At 44.1% G+C, this 24,696-nt stretch overlaps 1 protein-coding gene across 3 annotated transcripts in view; it reads left to right on the forward strand.

The window, feature by feature from the left end:
• The window catches only part of LOC146830503 (1-phosphatidylinositol 4,5-bisphosphate phosphodiesterase gamma-1-like), a 695,332-nt gene that overhangs the window by 242,324 nt on the left and 428,312 nt on the right, over positions 1-24,696 (forward strand). For all 3 annotated transcript variants that reach the window (XM_085604690.1, XM_085604691.1, XM_085604692.1), the window contains 2 exons: positions 11,758-11,805; positions 20,217-20,301. In XM_085604690.1, the coding sequence (XP_085460816.1) occupies positions 11,758-11,805; positions 20,217-20,301 (133 nt within the window). The remainder of the gene's footprint in view (positions 1-11,757; positions 11,806-20,216; positions 20,302-24,696) is intronic.

Here is a 24,696-nt window from a genome sequence, read left to right on the forward strand (position 1 = left end):
GTGGGTTCCGTTTGTACTCGTTTAATTAAAACATTTCACAATCCTTGAGTAGGATCCACAAGGCAGAGGTGAGTACTTTGATAGTGGCCTGCAGCGCTGGAACGGTTCAAAGTTGTTTCGATCCCCAGCCTCTTCTTCCAAGGTAACGAAGATGGTGCAGTGCTGACGCGGCCGGACTCCGCGTTAATTATGTGAGAAGCAAATGCCCTGGAGCTTTTTCAGTACGCACTTGCTGCAAACCAACCCTCTGGCCTTCACTGATATCACTCAGCCCCTGCAATGTGGTGAAAAATGCCTGACGCGTTTCAGGGCTTGCTGCCCCTTATTCATAGGCTGTCACGAGTCAATGGGAGGTGCTCCTTTGCACCCATTGGTTTCGCTCTTAGTGAGGAGTTCTCATAGGATGCTGGGACTTGTATTTCCCTGGAGCATTTTAAAATACCCTGAGTGGGTTCCGTTTGTACTCGTTTAATTAAAACATTTCACAATCCTTGAGTAGGATCCACAAGGCAGAGGTGAGTACTTTGATAGTGGCCTGCAGCGCTGGAACGGTTCAAAGTTGTTTCGATCCCCAGCCTCTTCTTCCAAGGTAACGAAGATGGTGCAGTGCTGACGCGGCCGGACTCCGCGTTAATTATGTGAGAAGCAAATGCCCTGGAGCTTTTTCAGTACGCACTCGCTGCAAACCAACCCTCTGGCCTTCACTGATATCACTCAGCCCCTGCAATGTGGTGAAAAATGCCTGACGCGTTTCAGGGCTTGCTGCCCCTTATTCATAGGCTGTCACGAGTCAATGGGAGGTGCTCCTTTGCACCCATTGGTTTCGCTCTTAGTGAGGAGTTCTCATAGGATGCTGGGACTTGTATTTCCCTGGAGCATTTTAAAATACCCTGAGTGGGTTCCGTTTGTACTCGTTTAATTAAAACATTTCACAATCCTTGAGTAGGATCCACAAGGCAGAGGTGAGTACTTTGATAGTGGCCTGCAGCGCTGGAACGGTTCAAAGTTGTTTCGATCCCCAGCCTCTTCTTCCAAGGTAACGAAGATGGTGCAGTGCTGACGCGGCCGGACTCCGCGTTAATTATGTGAGAAGCAAATGCCCTGGAGCTTTTTCAGTACGCACTCGCTGCAAACCAACCCTCTGGCCTTCACTGATATCACTCAGCCCCTGCAATGTGGTGAAAAATGCCTGACGCGTTTCAGGGCTTGCTGCCCCTTATTCATAGGCTGTCACGAGTCAATGGGAGGTGCTCCTTTGCACCCATTGGTTTCGCTCTTAGTGAGGAGTTCTCATAGGATGCTGGGACTTGTATTTCCCTGGAGCATTTTAAAATACCCTGAGTGGGTTCCGTTTGTACTCGTTTAATTAAAACATTTCACAATCCTTGAGTAGGATCCACAAGGCAGAGGTGAGTACTTTGATAGTGTGAGAAGCAAATGCCCTGGAGCTTTTTCAGTACGCACTCGCTGCAAACCAACCCTCTGGCCTTCACTGATATCACTCAGCCCCTGCAATGTGGTGAAAAATGCCTGACGCGTTTCACTAAGAGCGAAACCAATGGGTGCAAAGGAGCACCTCCCATTGACTCGTGACAGCCTATGAATAAGGGGCAGCAAGCCCTGAAATGCGTCAGGCATTTTTCACCACATTGCAGGGGCTGAGTGATATCAGTGAAGGCCAGAGGGTTGGTTTGCAGCGAGTGCGTACTGAAAAAGCTCCAGGGCATTTGCTTCTCACATTAACGCGGAGTCCGGCCGCGTCAGCACTGCACCATCTTCGTTACCTTGGAAGAAGAGGCTGGGGATCGAAACAACTTTGAACCGTTCCAGCGCTGCAGGCCACTATCAAAGTACTCACCTCTGCCTTGTGGATCCTACTCAAGGATTGTGAAATGTTTTAATTAAACGAGTACAAACGGAACCCACTCAGGGTATTTTAAAATGCTCCAGGGAAATACAAGTCCCAGCATCCTATGAGAACTCCTCACTAAGAGCGAAACCAATGGGTGCAAAGGAGCACCTCCCATTGACTCGTGACAGCCTATGAATAAGGGGCAGCAAGCCCTGAAATGCGTCAGGCATTTTTCACCACATTGCAGGGGCTGAGTGATATCAGTGAAGGCCAGAGGGTTGGTTTGCAGCGAGTGCGTACTGAAAAAGCTCCAGGGCATTTGCTTCTCACATAATTAACGCGGAGTCCGGCCGCGTCAGCACTGCACCATCTTCGTTACCTTGGAAGAAGAGGCTGGGGATCGAAACAACTTTGAACCGTTCCAGCGCTGCAGGCCACTATCAAAGTACTCACCTCTGCCTTGTGGATCCTACTCAAGGATTGTGAAATGTTTTAATTAAACGAGTACAAACGGAACCCACTCAGGGTATTTTAAAATGCTCCAGGGAAATACAAGTCCCAGCATCCTATGAGAACTCCTCACTAAGAGCGAAACCAATGGGTGCAAAGGAGCACCTCCCATTGACTCGTGACAGCCTATGAATAAGGGGCAGCAAGCCCTGAAATGCGTCAGGCATTTTTCACCACATTGCAGGGGCTGAGTGATATCAGTGAAGGCCAGAGGGTTGGTTTGCAGCGAGTGCGTACTGAAAAAGCTCCAGGGCATTTGCTTCTCACATAATTAACGCGGAGTCCGGCCGCGTCAGCACTGCACCATCTTCGTTACCTTGGAAGAAGAGGCTGGGGATCGAAACAACTTTGAACCGTTCCAGCGCTGCAGGCCACTATCAAAGTACTCACCTCTGCCTTGTGGATCCTACTCAAGGATTGTGAAATGTTTTAATTAAACGAGTACAAACGGAACCCACTCAGGGTATTTTAAAATGCTCCAGGGAAATACAAGTCCCAGCATCCTATGAGAACTCCTCACTAAGAGCGAAACCAATGGGTGCAAAGGAGCACCTCCCATTGACTCGTGACAGCCTATGAATAAGGGGCAGCAAGCCCTGAAATGCGTCAGGCATTTTTCACCACATTGCAGGGGCTGAGTGATATCAGTGAAGGCCAGAGGGTTGGTTTGCAGCGAGTGCGTACTGAAAAAGCTCCAGGGCATTTGCTTCTCACATAATTAACGCGGAGTCCGGCCGCGTCAGCACTGCACCATCTTCGTTACCTTGGAAGAAGAGGCTGGGGATCGAAACAACTTTGAACCGTTCCAGCGCTGCAGGCCACTATCAAAGTACTCACCTCTGCCTTGTGGATCCTACTCAAGGATTGTGAAATGTTTTAATTAAACGAGTACAAACGGAACCCACTCAGGGTATTTTAAAATGCTCCAGGGAAATACAAGTCCCAGCATCCTATGAGAACTCCTCACTAAGAGCGAAACCAATGGGTGCAAAGGAGCACCTCCCATTGACTCGTGACAGCCTATGAATAAGGGGCAGCAAGCACTGAAATGCGTCAGGCATTTTTCACCACATTGCAGGGGCTGAGTGATATCAGTGAAGGCCAGAGGGTTGGTTTGCAGCGAGTGCGTACTGAAAAAGCTCCAGGGCATTTGCTTCTCACATAATTAACGCGGAGTCCGGCCGCGTCAGCACTGCACCATCTTCGTTACCTTGGAAGAAGAGGCTGGGGATCGAAACAACTTTGAACCGTTCCAGCGCTGCAGGCCACTATCAAAGTACTCACCTCTGCCTTGTGGATCCTACTCAAGGATTGTGAAATGTTTTAATTAAACGAGTACAAACGGAACCCACTCGGGGTATTTTAAAATGCTCCAGGGAAATACAAGTCCCAGCATCCTATGAGAACTCCTCACTAAGAGCGAAACCAATGGGTGCAAAGGAGCACCTCCCATTGACTCGTGACAGCCTATGAATAAGGGGCAGCAAGCCCTGAAATGCGTCAGGCATTTTTCACCACATTGCAGGGGCTGAGTGATATCAGTGAAGGCCAGAGGGTTGGTTTGCAGCGAGTGCGTACTGAAAAAGCTCCAGGGCATTTGCTTCTCACATAATTAACGCGGAGTCCGGCCGCGTCAGCACTGCACCATCTTCGTTACCTTGGAAGAAGAGGCTGGGGATCGAAACAACTTTGAACCGTTCCAGCGCTGCAGGCCACTATCAAAGTACTCACCTCTGCCTTGTGGATCCTACTCAAGGATTGTGAAATGTTTTAATTAAACGAGTACAAACGGAACCCACTCAGGGTATTTTAAAATGCTCCAGGGAAATACAAGTCCCAGCATCCTATGAGAACTCCTCACTAAGAGCGAAACCAATGGGTGCAAAGGAGCACCTCCCATTGACTCGTGACAGCCTATGAATAAGGGGCAGCAAGCCCTGAAATGCGTCAGGCATTTTTCACCACATTGCAGGGGCTGAGTGATATCAGTGAAGGCCAGAGGGTTGGTTTGCAGCGAGTGCGTACTGAAAAAGCTCCAGGGCATTTGCTTCTCATATATATATATATATATATATATATATATATATATATATATATATATATATATATATATATATATATATATATATATTGATGAAAATTCCACCGCACTTAATCCACAAAGGAACACTCGCACTCCAAGGTCCGTTATTCAAGAAAGTTGGCTACGCGTTTCGAGCAGACGCTCTTCTTCACTGGCCACAAAAAGTATAACACTCGTCCTCCATATGTAATGAATGTAAACATAAAAAGCGGACCAAGCGTTGCTCGCTATCCGAGCAATGTAATAAACAAAAGACTTCAAATCACTCCAAGTGAGAAAAGAAAAGAAAGAATCCTTGAAGTTTACAAACGCAAGTGCGTAAACAAAAGAGTGTGAGTGAAATCCAGAAAGCCAAGTGGCTGTTATACTGAAAACAACAAGTATGCTTTTCACAAACAATTATTTCCATATGAACACTCCAGTAAACACTGGTCATGTGACCATTAAACACATGGTCCCATACAATAAAAGTTTAGAGTGAAAAACTAAATCACAAAAAATTGTTCACTACGAGATTATGAATATAGCAGGAGGGAGCAGGGGGTACTGATTGGACACCATTGTCCTAGGAGTGAAAAATAAGTCACACAACCAAACTGAATATTGAAAAAACATTTCATCCGATATGTACAAAAAGTTCCTCATCTTCATTGAGGCCAAAGGGATTCTTCGACTCAAGAAGAATAATGTACTGTGACTCCAGGATTCTTAGTTGTTTTTGACGATCTCCCCCTCTGGGGTTAGCCAGCACCCTGTCAATTCCAAAGAATGAAAAACAGTTAGCATCCTTATTGTGATATTTCAACCAATGCCTGGCTGTTGAGTAGTTCAAATCGACATTTCTGACTGCCCTAAGATGCTCCAAAATCCGTTTTTTTACAGGAAAAATTGTACTTCCCACATACAATTTGGAGCATGGGCACCTGATGACATACACGCAGAAATCAGAGTTACAATTAATGAACTTCTTGATAAGACCAATCTTCCCTGTGGGTAAGGGATAAGTCTTGACATTTTTGCTAGTAGTGCAGGCCTTGCATTTCCCACATTTAAAGAAGCCTTTTTGCTGTTGGATCCATGTCAGCTTGTTACTCGCCCCCAAATAACTTCTCACCAGCATGTCCTGTAAGGAACGTGCTTTGCGATAAGTAACTTGAGGATGTACATTAACACTTGTACCCACCACTGGGTCACTTCTGACCAAATGCCAGTGTTTGTTGAGCATGTGGCTGACTGCTTTTGCCGCCACATTAAATGTGGTAATCATTCTAATGGTGTTACACTTTTCTTCGGGGACAGGTCTCTTTATCAGTAACGTGGTTCTCTTCTGTTTAGCTACTTTGTTCTGAGCAGTCAAAAGGACATCCTCAGGGTAACCCCTCTCTCGAAACCTTTGCAACATTGTCTCCTGCTCTCTCTCAAAGCTGCTCTCAGAACTGCAATTGCGTTTGGCCCTCAATAATTCCCCATAAGGGATACTCCACTTTAATCTGGAAGGGTGGTGGCTCCTAGCATGTAAAATGCTGTTCCCAGCAGTGGACTTCCTATATAGGCTAGTGGTCAAAACGCTCTCTTCAATCTTGACTCGTACATCAAGGAAGTCCATCTCATCCTGGGCAACTTTATGTGTAAAACGGAGGTTAACACTATTGTTATTGAAAGTCTCAAAAAGTCTATCAAGATCTGACCTTGATCCACCCCATATCAGAAAAATATCGTCGATATACCTAGTGTAAAAGACTATATTTTTCGTCAAAAATTCATTCATCTCCGTCCACAACAGTTGCTCCTCCCACCATCCCATCATCATACAGGCGTAGCTCGGCGCAAAGCAACTTCCCATCGCCGTGCCAACCTCCTGTTTAAACCATTGATCCTCAAAGAGGAAAAAGTTGTTATTTAGACAAAAAATCAACATGTCCAAAAGCATATTTGTCTGATCAAACAAGAAGATAGACCTGTCCCTAAGGAAATGTTTGCATGCCTGTACTCCATCACAGTGTCTGATGCAGGTATACAAAGAAACCACGTCAATTGTTGTCAACCAAAAATCCTCCTGCCACCCTATACCTTCAATTTTGTTAATGAAATCTGTACTGTCCCTGCAGTATGATGGAAGAGACAGAACATAGGGAGAAAGGACAGCATCCAAAAAGATAGAGGTGTTCTCAAGAAAACTACCTTTGGCTGATACTATTGGCCTGCCAGGGGGAATGGTTCGACTTTTGTGGACCTTCGGTAACATATAAAAACAGGGTGCTACCGGATGTTTAACAAGGAGAAAACGGTATTCATCTTCCTCTAAAAAGCCACTCTTCCTCCATTCCCCAAGTTTATTATAATAGACATTCACTGCCAAGGTATAGTCTTCCCTGCTTGATTTGGTGTAATTACCAGAGAGAATCAATTGTGTATTGGCCTCCTGTTTGTACAGGTTGATATCCCTGTCAAGAATTCCTGTCATGCGAGGGGAGGAAAACGGTAGCCAGCGAAAACGGACTACATCTCCCAGGATGCTTAGCGGTTGAGAGGTTATGTAAACAGGAGAGCTGTTACATAACTCAAGGAAAACACGCCCTTATGTAAAACAGGAGAGCTGTTACATAACTCAAGGAAAACACGCCCTTATGTAAACAGGAGAGCTGTTACATAACTCAAGGAAAACACGCCCTATAAAGGGAGGAACCGGGAGGTACAACGCTGTCGGATATTGTGTTTACAACCGACGTACCTGCTTAGTGAAGAGCAGTGTTCCGGAGTGGTGCTCCAGTAAGGCAAGAACGGAGGTAGGTCGAGTCGTTACTCCCTGGGCCGTGTCTTGCCCCATCGTCACCTGTGAAGGACCCGGAAGCTCTACCGGATAACCATTGAGCTTCGCTTTTTGACTCGGCTGAGTCAAAGCGCAGTGGCGCTTTTGCTGGTTGGAGTCGTAACTCCCAGCTCGACCAGAGCTACAGGGACTGCCAGCTGTAACGCACACCAGGAGGTGTTTGCCGCGTTACAGACTCGGAAGTCCACAGGATCGATCGAGCGGCTGCTCTCGGTTCAGACTTCTTTGCTTGTGATTGGGGTATCGGTGATGCATCACCAGGAGGTGACTCCGCGTCCCGGTGCAGTCTGAGGAAGAGGTTGAGCGGCTGCTCCCTTCAGGTAGAGACCCCGGCTGGGTGTTTCCCTGACTCCTCGATTCTCCCCAACACTCTTCGTGCCCCTCACAGCCTACCGATTGGCATTGTCGGCCATTTCATTTCTGCCCTCTGTTGGCATACGCCGGGATCGGCGTATATGCAGAGGACGGTTAGGACCATCCGTGCTGTGGGCTGGTAACGTACTTAGCCTGGAGGATTCCAGTGACTATAACCTTTGTTTATTCCTTGTATTATTTTTGCCTTCATTAAAATAACTAAACCTTCACAAGTGGTTGCGTTCTCATTATCGTGTCTGTTAAACGATCCTGAGACGTTCAGGGCGTTACAATCCCAAAGGACAACATTACCCCCTTTATCCGAGGGTTTAATTACAAACCCCGGATCACTGTTCAGAGTGGATAATGCCTGTCGTTGTTCAAAAGTTAAGTTCTGTGCATGTCTATTTTTCATAGTGTCCCAAATATGCATCAAATCCCTAGTGACCACTTCATGAAAAGTGTCAAGTGAGTCGTGTGGTGCATTGGGATTGAATGTGGACTTTGGTTTAAATTTGGTGGGAACTGTACCAGAGAGCTCCAAACCCATTTGTTCCAACATGAAACGTTCATCCCTCTCACCAATTCCATCCCCACAGAACTCCAATGCAGACGCCAAACCTTCTATGTCCTCTAAACACAGATTTTTAGAAATTTGGGCACCAGAACTGACAGCACCTTCAGGAGTACCACCCTCCAAAGCACGTTTTTTCTTTTGTAAAAACATTTTCATCAATTTCAACTTTCGGACAAACAGAAACACATCAATTCGAGTTCTGGTGTAATCAAAAACCAAAGTCAAACCAAGTTCAAGCAGCGACTCCTCCGCCTTAGTCAAAACATGGGAAGATAAATTTAAAACTGTCAAGTTTCTCTCACCCATTACTTCTGCTTCGATTGCCGTGTTTGTCTCCCATGCGGCATTGCTTCTTTGGCGTTTCTTTCCCCCTCTCCTTGTTTTTTTCCCCTTAGGTTTGCGCCTCTTCCTCTTCCTTTTCCACGTACTGTCTCTGGGGGTCGAGATCTTAGAGTCATATTTGTTTGTAAAAAACGATATTCTTCAAGGGGCGTGAAAGTTGGTACCTGATCACCAGTAGTAGAGGTCTGATCCAGACTCAGACGTGGCCACTTCCGGTTCTTTTCTGACTGTTTTGAGTTGTTTAAACTGCTTAATTGCACCATCATATCGCTTGCCAAATGTGAGAATCCTGCCACTGGCATAATCATACTTGTCTCTCAAAAATTTGCGAGTGTTCCTTTGTGGATTAAGTGCGGTGGAATTTTCATCAATATTTACCGGGACCCGAACCCGGGAACTCGCACCGACCCCGAGAGGAGTGGAGCTGACAGTGTCGGGATACTTTCTACCATATATATATATATATATATATATATATATATATATATCTTCGTGATTCGCTGCCAAAGCAGTCCCCAGCCTGCGACGTTGGTGCAGTCGTTGGCAGCAGCAGCCACCATCTATATTTCACAATTCTTATTCCGGGTAGAAGCTTCCACAATAAGGAGACGGCACACCAGGAAACGGCACAAAAACTTTATTGTGCGCTAGCAGTTAAAGGACGACGCGTTTCGGCGTTATGCCTTTGTCAAGTTACTTCCTGCAAGCCTACGAAACATAGAAATACCTTCCCGAGGTTCATGGACATAAACAAAATACTTTGACCATTCGACAATAAATTTCATAGATGTGACCCGAATCACTTACAATGAATTGCTGTGAATATAAAAAATATATATTACATGTGGAAAGCATCTAAATGCACAATTTTACTTGCAATTGTATTAAAGGAAATGGTGGTTTCAGGTGCATATCATTACTTGAACACTCGGACCTTGTTGGCAAATTCCAAGAGGGAACAATAAAGTTTGAAATAAACAGATAAAAAAATCGACAAAATGTAAATTCCATACTGAGAATATGCCGTGTCTGTTATGAGTGCAGCATTAGTTGTTATCACGATTGCATGATATGTCACTATGTGTGAGTATTCAATCTAACTGGTGTTCACAGCCATACTACGCGTGCGGTGCTGCAGCGATATATAGAGGGGTAACATTCGTAGTCCTCATAGATATCCGACGTCATCAGCAGAGGATTGCGGTCGCGTGAGTTATAGTTGCCTGCACTAACTATAACGGGGGAATTTCAATGGTTTTTCACGAGTGAAATGTCCAGCTAACTATAACATGTGTGAAACCTATGGTTTTTTCAGTGAATTTGTACGTTTTTTAAAATGCTAAGTGCAGTATTTTTCCGTTTCTACCGTACGCGCACGCTACGCGTACTCGGCAATTTTTCGCAAAAACATTAAAGGAAATTTTGGCCCTTGGGGGTCCTTCTGGGACCCCCTGACAAAGGCTAGGGGGTCAGGAACTGTCCACCCTGCCCCCTTTTCACGTTCTCCACCTTTGTTTTTCACCCCCTCAGACTGCGAGAGACAAAATGGCGGCCGACACTTCCTGGTTTCGACCGATTCGAATGTTTACTAAGATCTAACAACCAATCAGAATCGCGCTCGCGCACGGCAGCGTGCGCGTACGGTAAGTTTTACCGTACGCGCTTATAGATATATATATGCTTTTAAATGCTATTTTCTCAGGAAATACTGAACAGATTTACACCAGACCTGCAAAAGGCACATCCCTGACCTGAGGACTACCTCTCTGCCAAATTTCAAGTAATTCTGTTCAGCCGTTCGGGCTGTAGCTTGCACTAAAGGTCCTATGGAAAAATGCATGGGGAAAACGCGTTTGGGACCCCCCCTTTTTCTCAGCCCCCGCTTGACGAATCCCCCCGAGACTTTCAGGGAAGGAGCGGAGCGGAGCGCCCCACCTATTTTCAAAATTTCGCGAGGATTCGTTAATCGGCGCCAAAGTTATTCCAAATAGAATGTTGCGGATTTCCTATGGAAACACGATCCTAACTATAACTATCTACTGGCGACCGCCAGTAGATAATATATATATATATATGCTTGAATATATATTTACACACACACATATATATATATATGTATATTGTCAAAGCACAGCATTAGTTATTAGTGTCTCACTACATACCTCTCAGATTGCTTATTCTTTGTTGCCTGGGCCTCAGAAACAAACACCCACGCCACTACCAGTATGTTTCCCTCAAGGCTTGTCCCTTGGACCCCTCCTTTTCTCATTTTACACGTTTAAGCCCTTAGATATTATCTCCTCTAAGAGCATCAACTATCACCTGAATGCCAAGTGCACCAAAATAATGTTCTCCTTTTTCATTTTACCAAGACGGCTTGCGCAGCATGGTTCCATCTTCTAATATATGCAAGTACAAACATACATGCAATATAACACAGCCAAAACACTGATTATTTATTAATAATAAGCAGACTGGACTGTTGCAATAGTTTTCTTGTCATCTTCTGCCAATACTTCCTCACTCCACTAGACAAGGTTAAATACTTTGCTAACCAAGGTCATTATACCTACCTCAAGTGCACTCCCGCTTCAGTACACCACCACTACACTGGGGGCTCACTGCCAAGAACTAGACCTTATACAAGTTCTGGCACTTGCCTTCAGTAAATGAAGATAGTTGTTAATAGTTTGGCTACAAACCACCCCTTTGAATTAGTTTCCCAGTACAACATATTCAAAACCTATGACCCACCAACTTCAAACTTCATGTTGCACCTACGCGACCATGTATGGCCTCCAAATGAAGATCTTCCCGCCCTCTACGTCTGCTGCATTGAAACTTCCTACTGCCAGACATTCAGGCCACCCGCTCTTTTCAAAAATTTAAAGCAGCCTTGAAAAGTCATTTTTGCAACTTCAATGAAGTTGAGGTCTTCATCTTGATGTACATAAGTATACTGCATACTTGTATTATCCACTAGTTAGCCATATGTCATAGTCTTAGTTAAATGTGTGTTTTCACCATTTGCATTCTCAAAATTGGCGATATAACCTACACAAGTGTTATTTTGTCTTCACTATGTAAACCACCCTATCATTTTTTATCTAATATGCCGGCATTAATGCTATATAAAATATTTCTGATCATAATGTTTCTGATGTCAAATAAATAAACAATGCATTTACAATTTTACATTTGTTTAACAGGTGGCTTCGAAAACAGTTTGACTCTATGGACAGAGGAAAAGATAGCTGGTAAGTCAACAACAGACATAATGCCTTATATTACAAGAGAGATAGCACATTTTATTAATCAAAGCAAGCAAATGAATTTGCAGTTTTTATGTATTATTTTATACAGATGTTAGTCTGTATAAATCCCTTTGATAATGTAAAAAAAAGTCCTCTTGTAAGATTGCGATTCCTTTGTAAAAAATTATCCAAGTAGTACTGAAGAATAATTTTGACAGATGTAGATGTCCTTATGTACCTTTGGAAATAGGTGAGTTGTCATAAATTTTCTCAAATACTTTGGCCCCTATTGACAGAAATTAGCTTACTAATTTGGGTGGGTGGTACCACCACCAATTCAACCCACTCTGGTTAAGTCATCTGACAGTTCTGAGAAGATCTCTGCTCAACCCAGTAGCAATGGCACAACCAACAGGCCATCTCTAGAGAACTACATACTAAGTTCAAGCAACACCAACAAATGCAAAGTAAGGAACTCAACATAATAAAACTCCCAAACCAATTTGAAAGCATAGTGAATAATGTAATGATCAAAAGCACACCAAGATCACAAAAGAAGGTTAAGTGGGGGAGGAGGGAGGCAGCAATATGGATTTTTTATATTTTAAGGCAAAAAAGAAGTCAAGCATTAAGCACTAGCTGAAAAAAACAGTTTGTGGTGGGCCTGGACCTAGGTACAATGTAAGGCTGACCGCAATGGAGCAGAGGTCGCATACACCAAGCGGGTTGTTCTAATCAAAGGTTTTACCTTCAGATTTAGTATCCCAGCTGCTGGGAACGTCCTGCAGCCTTTGCCCCTCTGGGCAGGGTCTAATCCTCTTTGGTCAGCCATGCCCTCTGGAAGTCAGGAGTCCTTCTGCTTTTTTTGTCCCTGAAGCATGTAAACAGTGGACCCGCTATGTGATCCTTGGAGAACTGTCCAAACCCCTAGGTGCCAGAAAGAGTCCAGAGTCTGAGTGTGAGTCCTCTTCTTTCATCAGGAGTCAGGCATTAGAACTCAGGATTCTTCCAGTGTGGTTTTCCTTGTCAGATGGAGTCTTCGCATGTCCAAGAATATTCTGCAGGAGAATACACAGAAACAGAGAATATGGCACACTTCTGGAAGGCGGGTCACTCTTATGTTTGTTAATTGCTGTTGGGACACAAAAGTATTTTTTATTTATCCTCCCTTTAATGTATTGGGCCACAACCTCTGCAGCTGTGACCCTTGTCCCTTGTTCTGTCTAAGCTCCAGTACCATGCATTTATTAGCATTCTATCCACTTTCTTAAGTAGTCTGTCTGAGGAGGCCATCAAAGCCTTTCCAGTCCTGGAGAGGCTGCCACAGGTGTATCCTCCGCTGCGTCCGTCCCTACCTGGATTTAGGAATAGGGTCAGAAGTAGTCCTCTAGTGGAGCTGCAGATTTGGCCCTCCTTGCTGTAGCCGCTGTTGATCCAGCAGTTCCTCTGAGCTTCCTCATCTTGTCCTCTCCACTGGGATATGACGCTAAGGCTGTCAGATCCAGAACCTCATTCATGCCTTGCACTTATTAAAGGCTCTCACTAATCACCAGTTCTACTTCAACTAGCAGTCACCCTGTGGGTCAGGAAGGGGAGTACATTTTCTGCTCTTTCGTTGCAACCGGAAACGGGTGTTGGATACCTCTGACTGCTCTTCACGGGCTGCAGCCGTTCTGATCTGATCTGAGTCACACTGCTTTTGCTGGATTAGTCACAGGAAGTGCCATCACTTCTCTGGTCCCTCATCAGTGAACCTGCATTGACCGTCCATCAATCAGCCTCTCACCACCAAAGGACTGACCTATTCACAGGGTAGCGTATCCAGCTTCCATCTTGGACCAGGCTAGGGAACCAAAAAACAGAAGTGGCATAAATGCTCAAACCAGCCCCGCTCCATTAGTCTCCTTGCGCTATCTCTCTCTCTCTCCATCTATCCATCCAATTCTCTTTCTCTACTTCTCTCCTCTCCTTTCTCTTTCTCTTCTCTGTCACTGATCGCTTTCTATCTTCCCCCTCCTTTCCTTCCTCGCTCTATCGAAGCCTCCCTGTGTCATCTGCAATTAACCTCAGGATGCTGGGTAAAGTGACAGAGGCACCAGGAGCGGCCCTGGGCTCTCAATACCGACCTCCAAGGGTCCATGCCCGGTGGACTAAAAGGCACGTCTGGCCCTGGAGGGAAGAACCCCTTTCATGGCGATCCGGGCATCTCTGAAGCACTCCCAAGTGTTATCCCATCCAAAATGGAGGGAGCACCACCACTGCAGGTACAAACTAGTGCTGTCAGGTCACAGGAGCATGTGCTTTATATAGGTCTGCCTCAGGAAGATGTAGCTGTGGCCGTATTTGTATTATTTATAAGTAACAAAAAATGTATTTTACTGCAGGTTCCCTGATCAATGGTATTTGAAATTGGTATAATACAAGCCTACAACCTCAGTATAAAACTGGTCTCTGTTTTCCTTGTTACATTTAGGTTGTGACGTCTCTAGTCACCTGCAATAAGAAAATACTGTAGCTTGCTCAACTGTAATAATTGATTACAGTTGAGTTGTGACATCATGCCTGAGCCAGCAGCCTTGGTGGAAAGGAGGTCACAGAGCATCAGCCTCATTCCTTTATATGGTCACAGACCTCCTCTGTAACTGGCAATATCCTTACAATACCTGGTATCCTGCAACTCTGCCTATAAATGTAGAGACTCGGTCTATAATTTTTTTTATAATAGGTTACTTTTGATGCACCCAGTCACCGATTATAAAGAAATTACACCAGAGCTCAACTGTTATAGCTTACTACAGTGAGTTCTGACATCACAAAGCCAGAGCCAGTAGCTGAGAGGAAAGGCAGGTCAGGTCATGGAGCATAATCAAGGCAGCTGTTTAAAGACGAGCATTTTCAATGCAATAGGTCTTGCATTTGTCAGAATTAGAGCTATTGGCATTGTTAATGACAATGTCTTTTATCTATGTTTTGGTTTGGAGTGTAGTAGATGTTTGAACAGAGACAAAGCTACAGCACTGCCGAGAGGACTTAGAAAGAATTACCACTGGGACCAGAGAAGCAGCTGCAGCACTGTCTAGAGGACTTAGAATAAGGAATTACTGATGAGACCAGAAAAGCACGCAGCAGCACTGTGTAGAGGACGTAGAATGAGGAATTACCGACGGGACCAGAGAAGCAGCTGCAGCACTGTCTAGAGGACTTAGAATGAGGAATTACCACTGGGACCAGAGAAGCTGCTGCAGCACTGTCTAGAGGACTAAGAATGAGGAATTACTGATGAGACCAGAGAAGCAGCTAGCAGCACTGTGTAAAGGACTTAGAAAGAGGAATTACCGAAGAGACTAGAGAAGCAGCTAACTGCACAGGCTAGAGGACCAAGAAGGAGGAATTGCCACTGGGCAGAGAGACACAGCTGCAGCACTGCCTAGAGGACTAAGAAAGGGGAATTACCACTGGGAACAGAGTCACAGTTGCCACATTTGTGACCAGATAAAGAACAAGATTTATAGCCCTGTTTACAGAAATGGAGCAACGGAGCTCCGAGCGAGTGAAACATAAAACTAAAACTGAAAGATTGGGTGAAAGGGAGCTAACAAATAAAGTGATATTTCTAACATTCCAACTTTGTGACTGCTCTACTTGATCTTCAGTGACCCAGACTCTGTAGATCATAAGTGAAAGCTAAGGTGCGAAGGGGAGAACACACGGAGAAACAGTGGGTGGTAACGGAAAGCAGTAGTATAGGTCAGCTGCTTGCATTTGCAACATTTCCAGAACATGAGGCAGGCAAACGGAAAAAAATTGTGTGTGGAACGAACTGAAATGGACAGAAGCGAAATGAGCCCTGTAACAGAGCCAGTTGCTATGGGATGGAGCGACAGACCAAAAGGAGAGACAAATGGGCACGATTTGCCATTCAAAAGTAAGGAATTTAGAAAGGCAACAGGGACAACCTATTACAATCAATGGGCCGGCTTGAAGCCCTTGTACTGTGTACACCATGCCTCACAGAGCACGACCTAAAAAGCTTCTTTCTTCTGCTGTTTTTCTAGCTCTACAGTGACAAGCAGAAAGGAGATGTTTATGTCAACATGTTTATTTTTGCACTCCTTGGGTAAATATAGAAGAGTTAAAACCTTTCTGTGTGTTTCTATGCATTCCAAGCTACTGCAGTTTTTTTTATAAAACTGACTTTTATTAAACTGTAAACTGATTCTAATATCTTTTTTTCAACAAGTATCTTTTTTGATGTGTTTAAGTTTGCACTACAGATTCTATTTTTTTCCTCATGCACACAATCATGCTCTCTCTTCCAGATGAAAGATTTAAGTGGTTTGCGCAAATGGTGATAGTGTGACCATGAGCTATGGAATAAAGTACCTCCTGCCTAATGAGGATATTGCAAGTCACCTCAGTGTTCCATAACCCTATAAAAGGAAGTGGCCTCCGGCTTCGTTCCTCTATATAGTTATGGAACTCCTTGGTGATTTGCCATATCCTTATAATGTATGGTAGCGGGTACTTTATCCCATATATAATGTATGGCAGGAGGTACTTTGTCCCTATATGAAAGCCTGCCATGTAGGGCCTGATGTGGAAACTGAGCATAATACACTTGGATGCCCTAAAGACCTCCCAATGGTTATTTTTACATAACGCAGGAATGCCGCCTAGTAGTCACTTCACAGCACTTTGCTGGTGTGCAAAAGTGTCTCAAGTAAATTTAATGCGTGCACTTTAGCTCAATGCAGATGCCATATTCAGAATGAGCTACACTTTATAGGATATGATAAACTTTTATTTAGTTTAAATCAGATTTTATTCAGTTTAAATCAAATTTAGCAATTGTTAAGGGAAAAAAACAGGTGACGTAGACCAAAAGAGTTTAAACTGGATAAGCAACACCAGGTTGAATCCAAATCAACAAATTAAGAGAGTTGTAGTAGAATTGTAAATATAGCCGTCGTAAGAGAAAACCATTCTTCCCATGTAAGTGCGCAGTAGTGGGGCGTTCTTAAGGAAGCAGAAAGAGAAACACTGCAGAAATAAATGGCTGAAAAAGGAGAGTATTTTCCTTCTAAAATATAGTATAATTTGATGAAGAGGCCATAGAGCACTTGTCAACCGGCTGGATCGTTGTCATGTTTTCTCTATAACGAATGACCACCTTGTAGCCTGATGAAATTAGGAAAATTCGAATCTCATCTGGTGATTTTAAAACAAAAAACCTCAGAAACAAGGGGCTGAACACAATACAAGGTCTGCGACATGTCGGTAGGCACACAGTAAGGTGTGGGCAACATGTTGTGAGTTCCCCTTCCCCTCCCCCCAGCCTGGCAGGATAACGAGATAGAAAAAAATGGTGTTGATATATCTTAAATGAAAAAGATCTCTGAACATCTGTTCGCCTGAAAAGAAGCTGATAAAGAAGGGGGGCTGCTGGGGTTCAGGTTTTCAATGCAGGGCACTGATTCCATGCCTCGAGCCCCGCCCTACGGGGGCCGCCCTGAGTCATTTCCAGGGATCTGACGGGAAGTGATAGGAGCGCAGACAGGAAGAGGCCGGAAGAGCAGGAAATGAGACCAGGCGAGGAGAACACGAGGGGGGCGGGGGCCGGGGCGCAGAAAGAAAATATCAGCTGTTTTGTTCATCACTCGGCAAACAGGGCTTAGAAATAGAAGTACAGGTCATTACCTTATGTCTTAACAACGAGTCCATGTGGGAAACCCCCTGTTTAACACATGGGCACTTTTACATATGGACTCGGCGGAAATACCTCAAAAACTGAAGCATGGGGAAGTAATTCCCTGTTAACCTTCACATGCGCTCTAGTCCTCGACCGACCACACTCTGGTTGCCCCCAGGTTCTCCGAGATGTAATAATAATTCATCCTTGCATTTTTCTTAAATCATACCGCTACGGAAAAGCAGGATAAGAGAAGCAGAATTTACTATGAATATATAATCTACACCAGCAGTACTCCTTTTGTGAGCCAAAGAAGGATAAAAGGCTGCGCTGGACTTTGCAAGGCTTTACATTTGTGACTTTCTGGTGTCTGGATGGACATTGAACTAACTTCCCAGAGGGGCATTGATGCTTTAGTGATGCAGTGTGGCAAGTGGAAGGCCTGTATCTGCTGTACTGGACAATCAAGAAACTCACGCGCATATTTGCAGTGCTGGGCTAATAGCTAACCTGACATGATAAAGTGTCGAGGGTGAAACTGACATTTCAGCTTCACTAGTTCCCTATAGGAGGCCATCGGATCATTCCCAAACAAATGTTTTAAAAATATTATCAAGCTTTGACTAATATTACTGAACTTATAACACTCTTTGTAATACAGCGTTAGCCACTAGTTATGAAATATGTTTCACACATCTGAAGTCGTAATTAAGTCTTATCAATGTGTGGCCTATTATACTTGACCGATGTGCACTTGTTTTCTCATTTGTAAGCTTCATCCCTGGCTAGAGGAAAAGTCCCACTCCCTGTGAAATAATACTAACTCAAGTATGATTTGAAATGCACAAATGTGTTTCTTTCACTAATAAATATTCTTGGTCGATAACCTCATCGCCAACTTGTAAAACTGATGTTAAATGCTGTTGTGTTTTTAATAATGTTATCTACCCAAATTCTGTTCCTGAATCTTTTTTAAACACCCACCACTGACAGTTAAGAGCAAAGCCTCTGAAGGGTACGGATATACCTCGGCTCCTTCCAGATAATCTCACTAGCATACCTTTGGGGAGGAAAGGGAACAGTCCCCCTCTCTCCAGGTTTCAGTGGTAGACTGTCTCTAACACCTATCACGTTTTAGCTAAAATCTTTGTCCCATTTGGTTCTATTATTATTTTTTTAAGTACTCCGTTGAAAGTGTTGGCTTACTGCAAGCTCTTTGATCTACTTCTTAACCTTCACTTGAAGCACTAGGTTTACCCACTAAATGGCCAACCAATTCTTTTCACTTGGGCTGTTGGTACTCATTGCCTAGACCTTCAGTGCAGAGCAATGGCGTCCCCCTACTGCAGAGCTAACAGCAGTGCAGTTTAGGCCCTTTCGGTAAGGACGGAATGTCAGCAGGTCCGCAGAGTTGGGAATCTACAAAGGTGATCCAGCCTCAGGGAACAACAGGCGAGTGTGAAGCTTCAAAGTATATGCAGTCTGTGACGCTGTTTGCGATTCCTAATGGGGTCGCAAATTACATGCCTCATGCATATTAATGAGGCAGGCGCAATTAGCGACCCCATTGGGAATGGCTGGCACTACCATGGATGGTGGCCTGCTGAGGTCAGCAGACCACCATGTCTGGGATTGCTTTTAAATAAAGCAGATTTGTCTTTTAAATGCAGCCCGTTTTCCTTAAAGGAAAACGGGATGCATTTGAAAAATAATAAATGAAACGTTTCAGTTTCATTTTTTAAGGGCCCTTAAAAAATATTTTGAGAGCCACTCACAAAGGGGAAGAGGTCCCCTGGGGACCCCTTCCACTTTGCAAGTGGTTTACCACCCTTCTGTGAAGGGTGGTAAACTGCGACTGTTTTGCAACTGCAATTGAGTTTGCAAAACAGTCATAAGGAATCGCTATTAGGAAGGGATGCCCTTGGAACGCCCCTTCCTAATAACGAGTCACTAATCCTATTTTGCGAGTCTCAAATTTGCGACTCGCAAAATAGGATTAGTACATGGGCCACAGGTTTTTTGCAGGCGCAAACAGGTCTAAGACCCATTTGCGCCCGCAAAAAACCTTAGTACATCTGGCCCTGGGTCCTTTCTTGAGGTTGCAATGTGTATCAATGTATTTAAAATTAAATATAATGTTAATGACAATTGTATCTCGTGGAGTCTACAAGACCATTACTGCGGTTGCGCCGAGCCTATGAGTTCACTCGTCTGAGTACGAGCTTCTGCCACGTTCAAAGCTGACCGCTGTTGGTCACAGTGGCTTCTAACTGGAAGGTTCGTCCTTAGATGCTCTCCCTGTGGTCTCTATGCAACAGTAAAAACTACTTTGATTCATTACTGTATCGTTTTCGATCCGCAGACTTCTGATGCTATATATTGTACAATGGATGATATGGAGAGTTACATCTTTTTTTAATTTTAATTTTCAGTGTTTCACGGAAAGAGCTACAGGGTACAGGGAAAACTCCAATTATTACTCGGTGTTGCTTTACTCTTACTGGTATATTAGAGGTAACACAGACGGTGCAATCTGATTGTTGTGATTAGTTGAATTCAGTTACTTGGAGAAAAGGTTTTAGAAAGTTATTGTTTCCTTTATTTTTACTCGAAGCCTATACATTTGTTCTAATTTCATTATTTCTTAGCTCCATTTTCACATTGACTCTTGTTAAATGGCCAAGCATGTTGGAAAATGCTGACTCCCCTGTTTGGTGTTTTCCAGTATCACTGTGAAGGATCTGAAAGCCATGCTGCCTCAGGTGAACTATCGAGTACCAAACATGAGATTCCTCCGGGACAAGCTCTTGGTGAGTAGCAATTCTACGTCTCTTGCACTTCGTCCCGTTTGACACTTTCCTCGTTCTCAACTCTGTTTTAGGTCTCGCCTAGTGAACGCAGCGCATGCGCTGCTTCGCCTTGGCGAGCCTATTGTTGTCGGTTTGGTGCGCGAAGGGAGACAAACCATGTGCGCGCACGGACAGGCGATGTGCACGCGCATGGCGTCTCCTCTCTGCCTCACACACTCCCTCCACGCGCTCACACGCTCCCACCGCGCGCTTGATTCAGCTTTTAGTTTCACTGTGCCCCGCAACTATACAAGGCAGACACGCGCTTGTTATCACTCAGTGGTGGATTATAGGCTGTGAATGCTGCTTGTAAATCACTCTGGCTCTGGCACCCCTTGTTGTTCATACGTGGATCTATACAGCGCATGCATTAACACACTGAGCTATCTATATACCTGTTGAAACTTTTGAGCCAGGCAGCAGCCAGGAAACACGGAGTCTTTGCAACATACTTTCTCTTCGAGGAGAACCTTGTCAAAAATCATATGCGCTGAATAATCCCGAACAACGATTACAACTTATTTAATTACTTACCTTAGAAGCTGAGGTGAAGAACCTTGGTCAGCCGCAATTTGTTTTTTTCATTAAGGATTACAGGTAAACAGTGTATCCTTCTTTTACCCTAGTAAACTCACAGTCCTTATTTGCATTACTGGAATGTATCCCAGGTATTTACTCAGGCACTTCTTTGCACTTCCTGAATTTGCCCCGGTTCTGGTATCCACAGACGCAGGTCACTTCTTTGCACTTCGTGAACTGAGGCTCCATAGACGCACGGCACTTCTTTGCACTTCGTGAATTTGCTCCAGTTCTAGGATTCATAGACGCACGGCACTTCTTTGCTCTTCCTGAATTTGCCCCGGGTCTGGGATCTGCAGACGCACGGCACTTCTTTGCACTTTGTGAACTGAGGCTTCATAGACGCACGGCACTTCTTTGCACTTTGTGAACTGAGGCTTCATAGACGCACAGCACTTCTTTGCACTTCGTGAATTGAGGCTTCATAGACGCAGGGCACTTCTTTGCACTTCATGAATTGAGGCTCCATAGACGCATGGCACTTCTTTGCACTTCGTGAATTTTCCCCAGTTCTAAGCTCTATAAATGCACGGCACTTCTTTGCACTTTCAATTTACCCCAGTTCTGGGATCCATGGATTCTTGGCGTTTCTTTGAAGTTTGTGAATTTACCGCAGTTCTAGGCTTCATAGAGTCACGGCACTTGTTTACCCTTTGCAAATTTACTCAATTTACAGGCTCCGTAGATGCACTGTACTATGTTGCACTTTGTGAATTTACCCCAATTCCGGCAACGAAGATTCACAGCACTACTTTTCACTTTATGATTTTGCTCCAGTTCTTTACTCAGTGAACTCAAAGCGCTTCTCTGGGCTTTTGAATTCGCCCGAGTTCTGCACAGCCAGCGTCACCACGCTTGTGTGCACTTCATGGATTTACCTCTGTCCTGCCCCCATTAATTCACAGCAGCTGTACTCCACCTGTGTAGTCATCAGCGTGTTTACCAGTCAGGAGGTCAGTGAGTGGCGAACGCTGTGCTGTACAAAAACATGCAACAAAAGACCCTCCATCTCTCAAAGCGCTTAGAAACGTAGTCAGAGCACTTTAAGAGTGCCAGCACTGCTGCGTGCCCATGCGACGGAGTGTGTGTATTCGGCGTTAGTTTGACCTATTGGTTATAGATAAGAATGCATTTTATATAGGTTTACAAACAAAAAACATACATAAAGGCATTATCATTTACAATGCCATTAGCTCAAACTCACATAATTGCAAGACCTATTGCATTGTAAATGCTTGTTATATAGATAGTATAGCTAAAGATGCAAGATCCATTAGAAACCCTTCATTCAGGCGTCGAAGAGGGTGGGGAAAAGCTTGTACTGATGATTCAAAAGAAGAGCTCTGAAGGGAAAAGCTGTATTGAAAAATTGAAAAGCCTTAGTCTAAAGGGGAAAAGTCTGACTAGGGCGAGGAAAGTCATACAGATACTAAACGCTTGTCTGTGAATGTAAGCAGTTAATCAGTGTAAAAGTGCCGACTCTACAAATCTGGAAACCACCCCTTCTTCAGAAAATTGAGAACGATGAAACAGGCTTCTCAGAGACGGCCCTGGAACTCACTTCCTCCTGTGATTAGGATAAATCCATTTTAAGACAACTTTAAAAAAAGATCATAAAGTAGTACTTTGTCAACAGTACTACCTATCTTAAAAAAATTCTGTGTGTTGAGAAGTACCATATACATGTGGACTTGAATGAGGAAACATATAAACTGTCAGTCTGTTGTTTAAATGGAAGAGCGCAATTTGGGATATATTAATCTTGACCTCTTCTTTTTTTCCCTCCCTGATTGCTCTAATCTGTCTTGTAAATTAAGCAGATGATGACTTCTTTTAAGACTTATCTTATTAATTGTGTACGTTCTATTCCTTATACTGTTTTTCTACTCAATGTTTATTGTAATTTTAGCACACTTTATCCACATTCTGTTCGTAACTTTTATGATCTTATGTAAAGTGCTGTTACCCTCTTGTGTCTGTTTCATGCTATCCAAAACTGTATAGAGAAAATAAACAATAAAAGAAAAATGGGAGAAACCTACTGAGAGTGTAGGAGAAAAGGGAGTAGCTAGAAGGTTTACATACTTTAACTGCCCTCCTACATAACTCACATCCAAAGTTGTACCAACAGAGCTAAGCCAGGAGGTCTCCCTGAAGTCAGTCCCGGCGTAGGGTAAGCTCAAAGGCCTCATTCTTCTGTAGGTGCTGTTGAAATCAGAAGAACATAAGCACAGTTCTCATCAAGTTAAACTCAAAACAAGTTGTCAAAAATAGATTTTCATTCCTAAAAACGAATACAGAAGGTTTAAATGGGAAGAGCAGAAGAAAATCACTTTAACCTTTTCCTATTAACGTGAGTGGGTAGAATCGTTACCAGTAAGGTTTATGGAAGTCTGTTAATGTTTATGCGGTAGTACCAACATTTGGAAAAAGGCTAAGTCTGGGTGGATTTAAGCATAAGATTTGGTCAAGTTCGAAAGGTTAACACAGCAAAACGTCACGTATGTGGAGCTCATGGTAGTCAGGATCCTTGGTCTCCAAAAGGACTCCGAGAAGGGTTCCAGGGAGTAGGAACAAGTGATCAAAGTATTAGGCGAAGGCACAAAAGCTCTGAATGAAACTAATGAGCATATGTGGCTGGGATTGTTTTGTTTTCTCTGGACAAATGGTACAGTTTTGTCCCATTCCTTCTACTAAATACCTCTTTGGAAATAGCATCTCTTGAAACTCACTTTGAAATAAGTCTTTAGATATGGCCACTGAATGACCAGAGACCCAGAACCACCTTTGTGTAGTGCCTCTCTGAAACTACTGCCATGGTCCTGCAGACTCATCCTTTCTCTGTTGTGTGACGTTACAACTCATTCCATTACCACGCATGCGTTACAACGTGAATGCCATAACCATGCATAACCTTTACCACTGATATGCCTTTACCACGCATACCTTTACAACAAATGTTGTTGTAAAACCATGCACGGTAATGGCATATTCATGGTAAAGGTTATCTCAGACCCAAGCCCCATAGCTGGTCCCTTGCACCCTCCAGCCCCCAGATCTTTGTTATTAAAAAATACCCCTCCCCTGTACTCTGCACGACCCCCCCAATCCCCCAATCCTTCAAAGAAATACCCCTCCCCTGAAACCTAAAATTTGACCCTTGCGAAATTCTCTCACCCCAAACCCTGCTAACAAAAACCCCTCCCTGCCCTGAACTCTAAAAATCAATCCCTGTGCGATTTCCCCACCCCAAAACCTTCTAACAAATACCCCTCCCCTACCTTGAACGCTAGAAACTGACCCCTGTGCAACCCTCTCACCCTTCTAATAAATACCCCTCCCCTGAACCCTAGAAACAGCCCCCTGCGTGACCCAGCCCCGCAGCCCTTAATTACAAATACTAATTTTATTTATAAAGTAAAATCCCCCTCACCTTTCCACGATGTCTCCTCTCTATGCTCTTCTGAGGCACGGTGCACATCATGAAGAGGAAGCGGAAGGGTCTTTCCGTTTCCTCTAACAACACCAATAGTCTCCACCACCCTTACCACACACGTGCCTTCAACACACACATCTTTACTACGTATTTCGTTGTAAAGGCATGCATGATAAATGCTATACGTGGTAACAGTGTGATCGAGGCATATGAGCTGCAGAATTCACACTGTGCATAGATCGCCATCTGGTGTTGGGCTCGGATGCTTGCACCTTGTTGTTGTCTTGGAAGAAGTTATTGTAGTCACGAGATAGGTGACTCCTCCCTTGGACGACAGTGCG

Source organism: Triturus cristatus, chromosome 5_1, assembly GCF_964204655.1.
Source record: "Triturus cristatus chromosome 5_1, aTriCri1.1, whole genome shotgun sequence".
In the NCBI taxonomy this organism is placed as follows: Eukaryota; Metazoa; Chordata; class Amphibia; order Caudata; family Salamandridae; genus Triturus; species Triturus cristatus.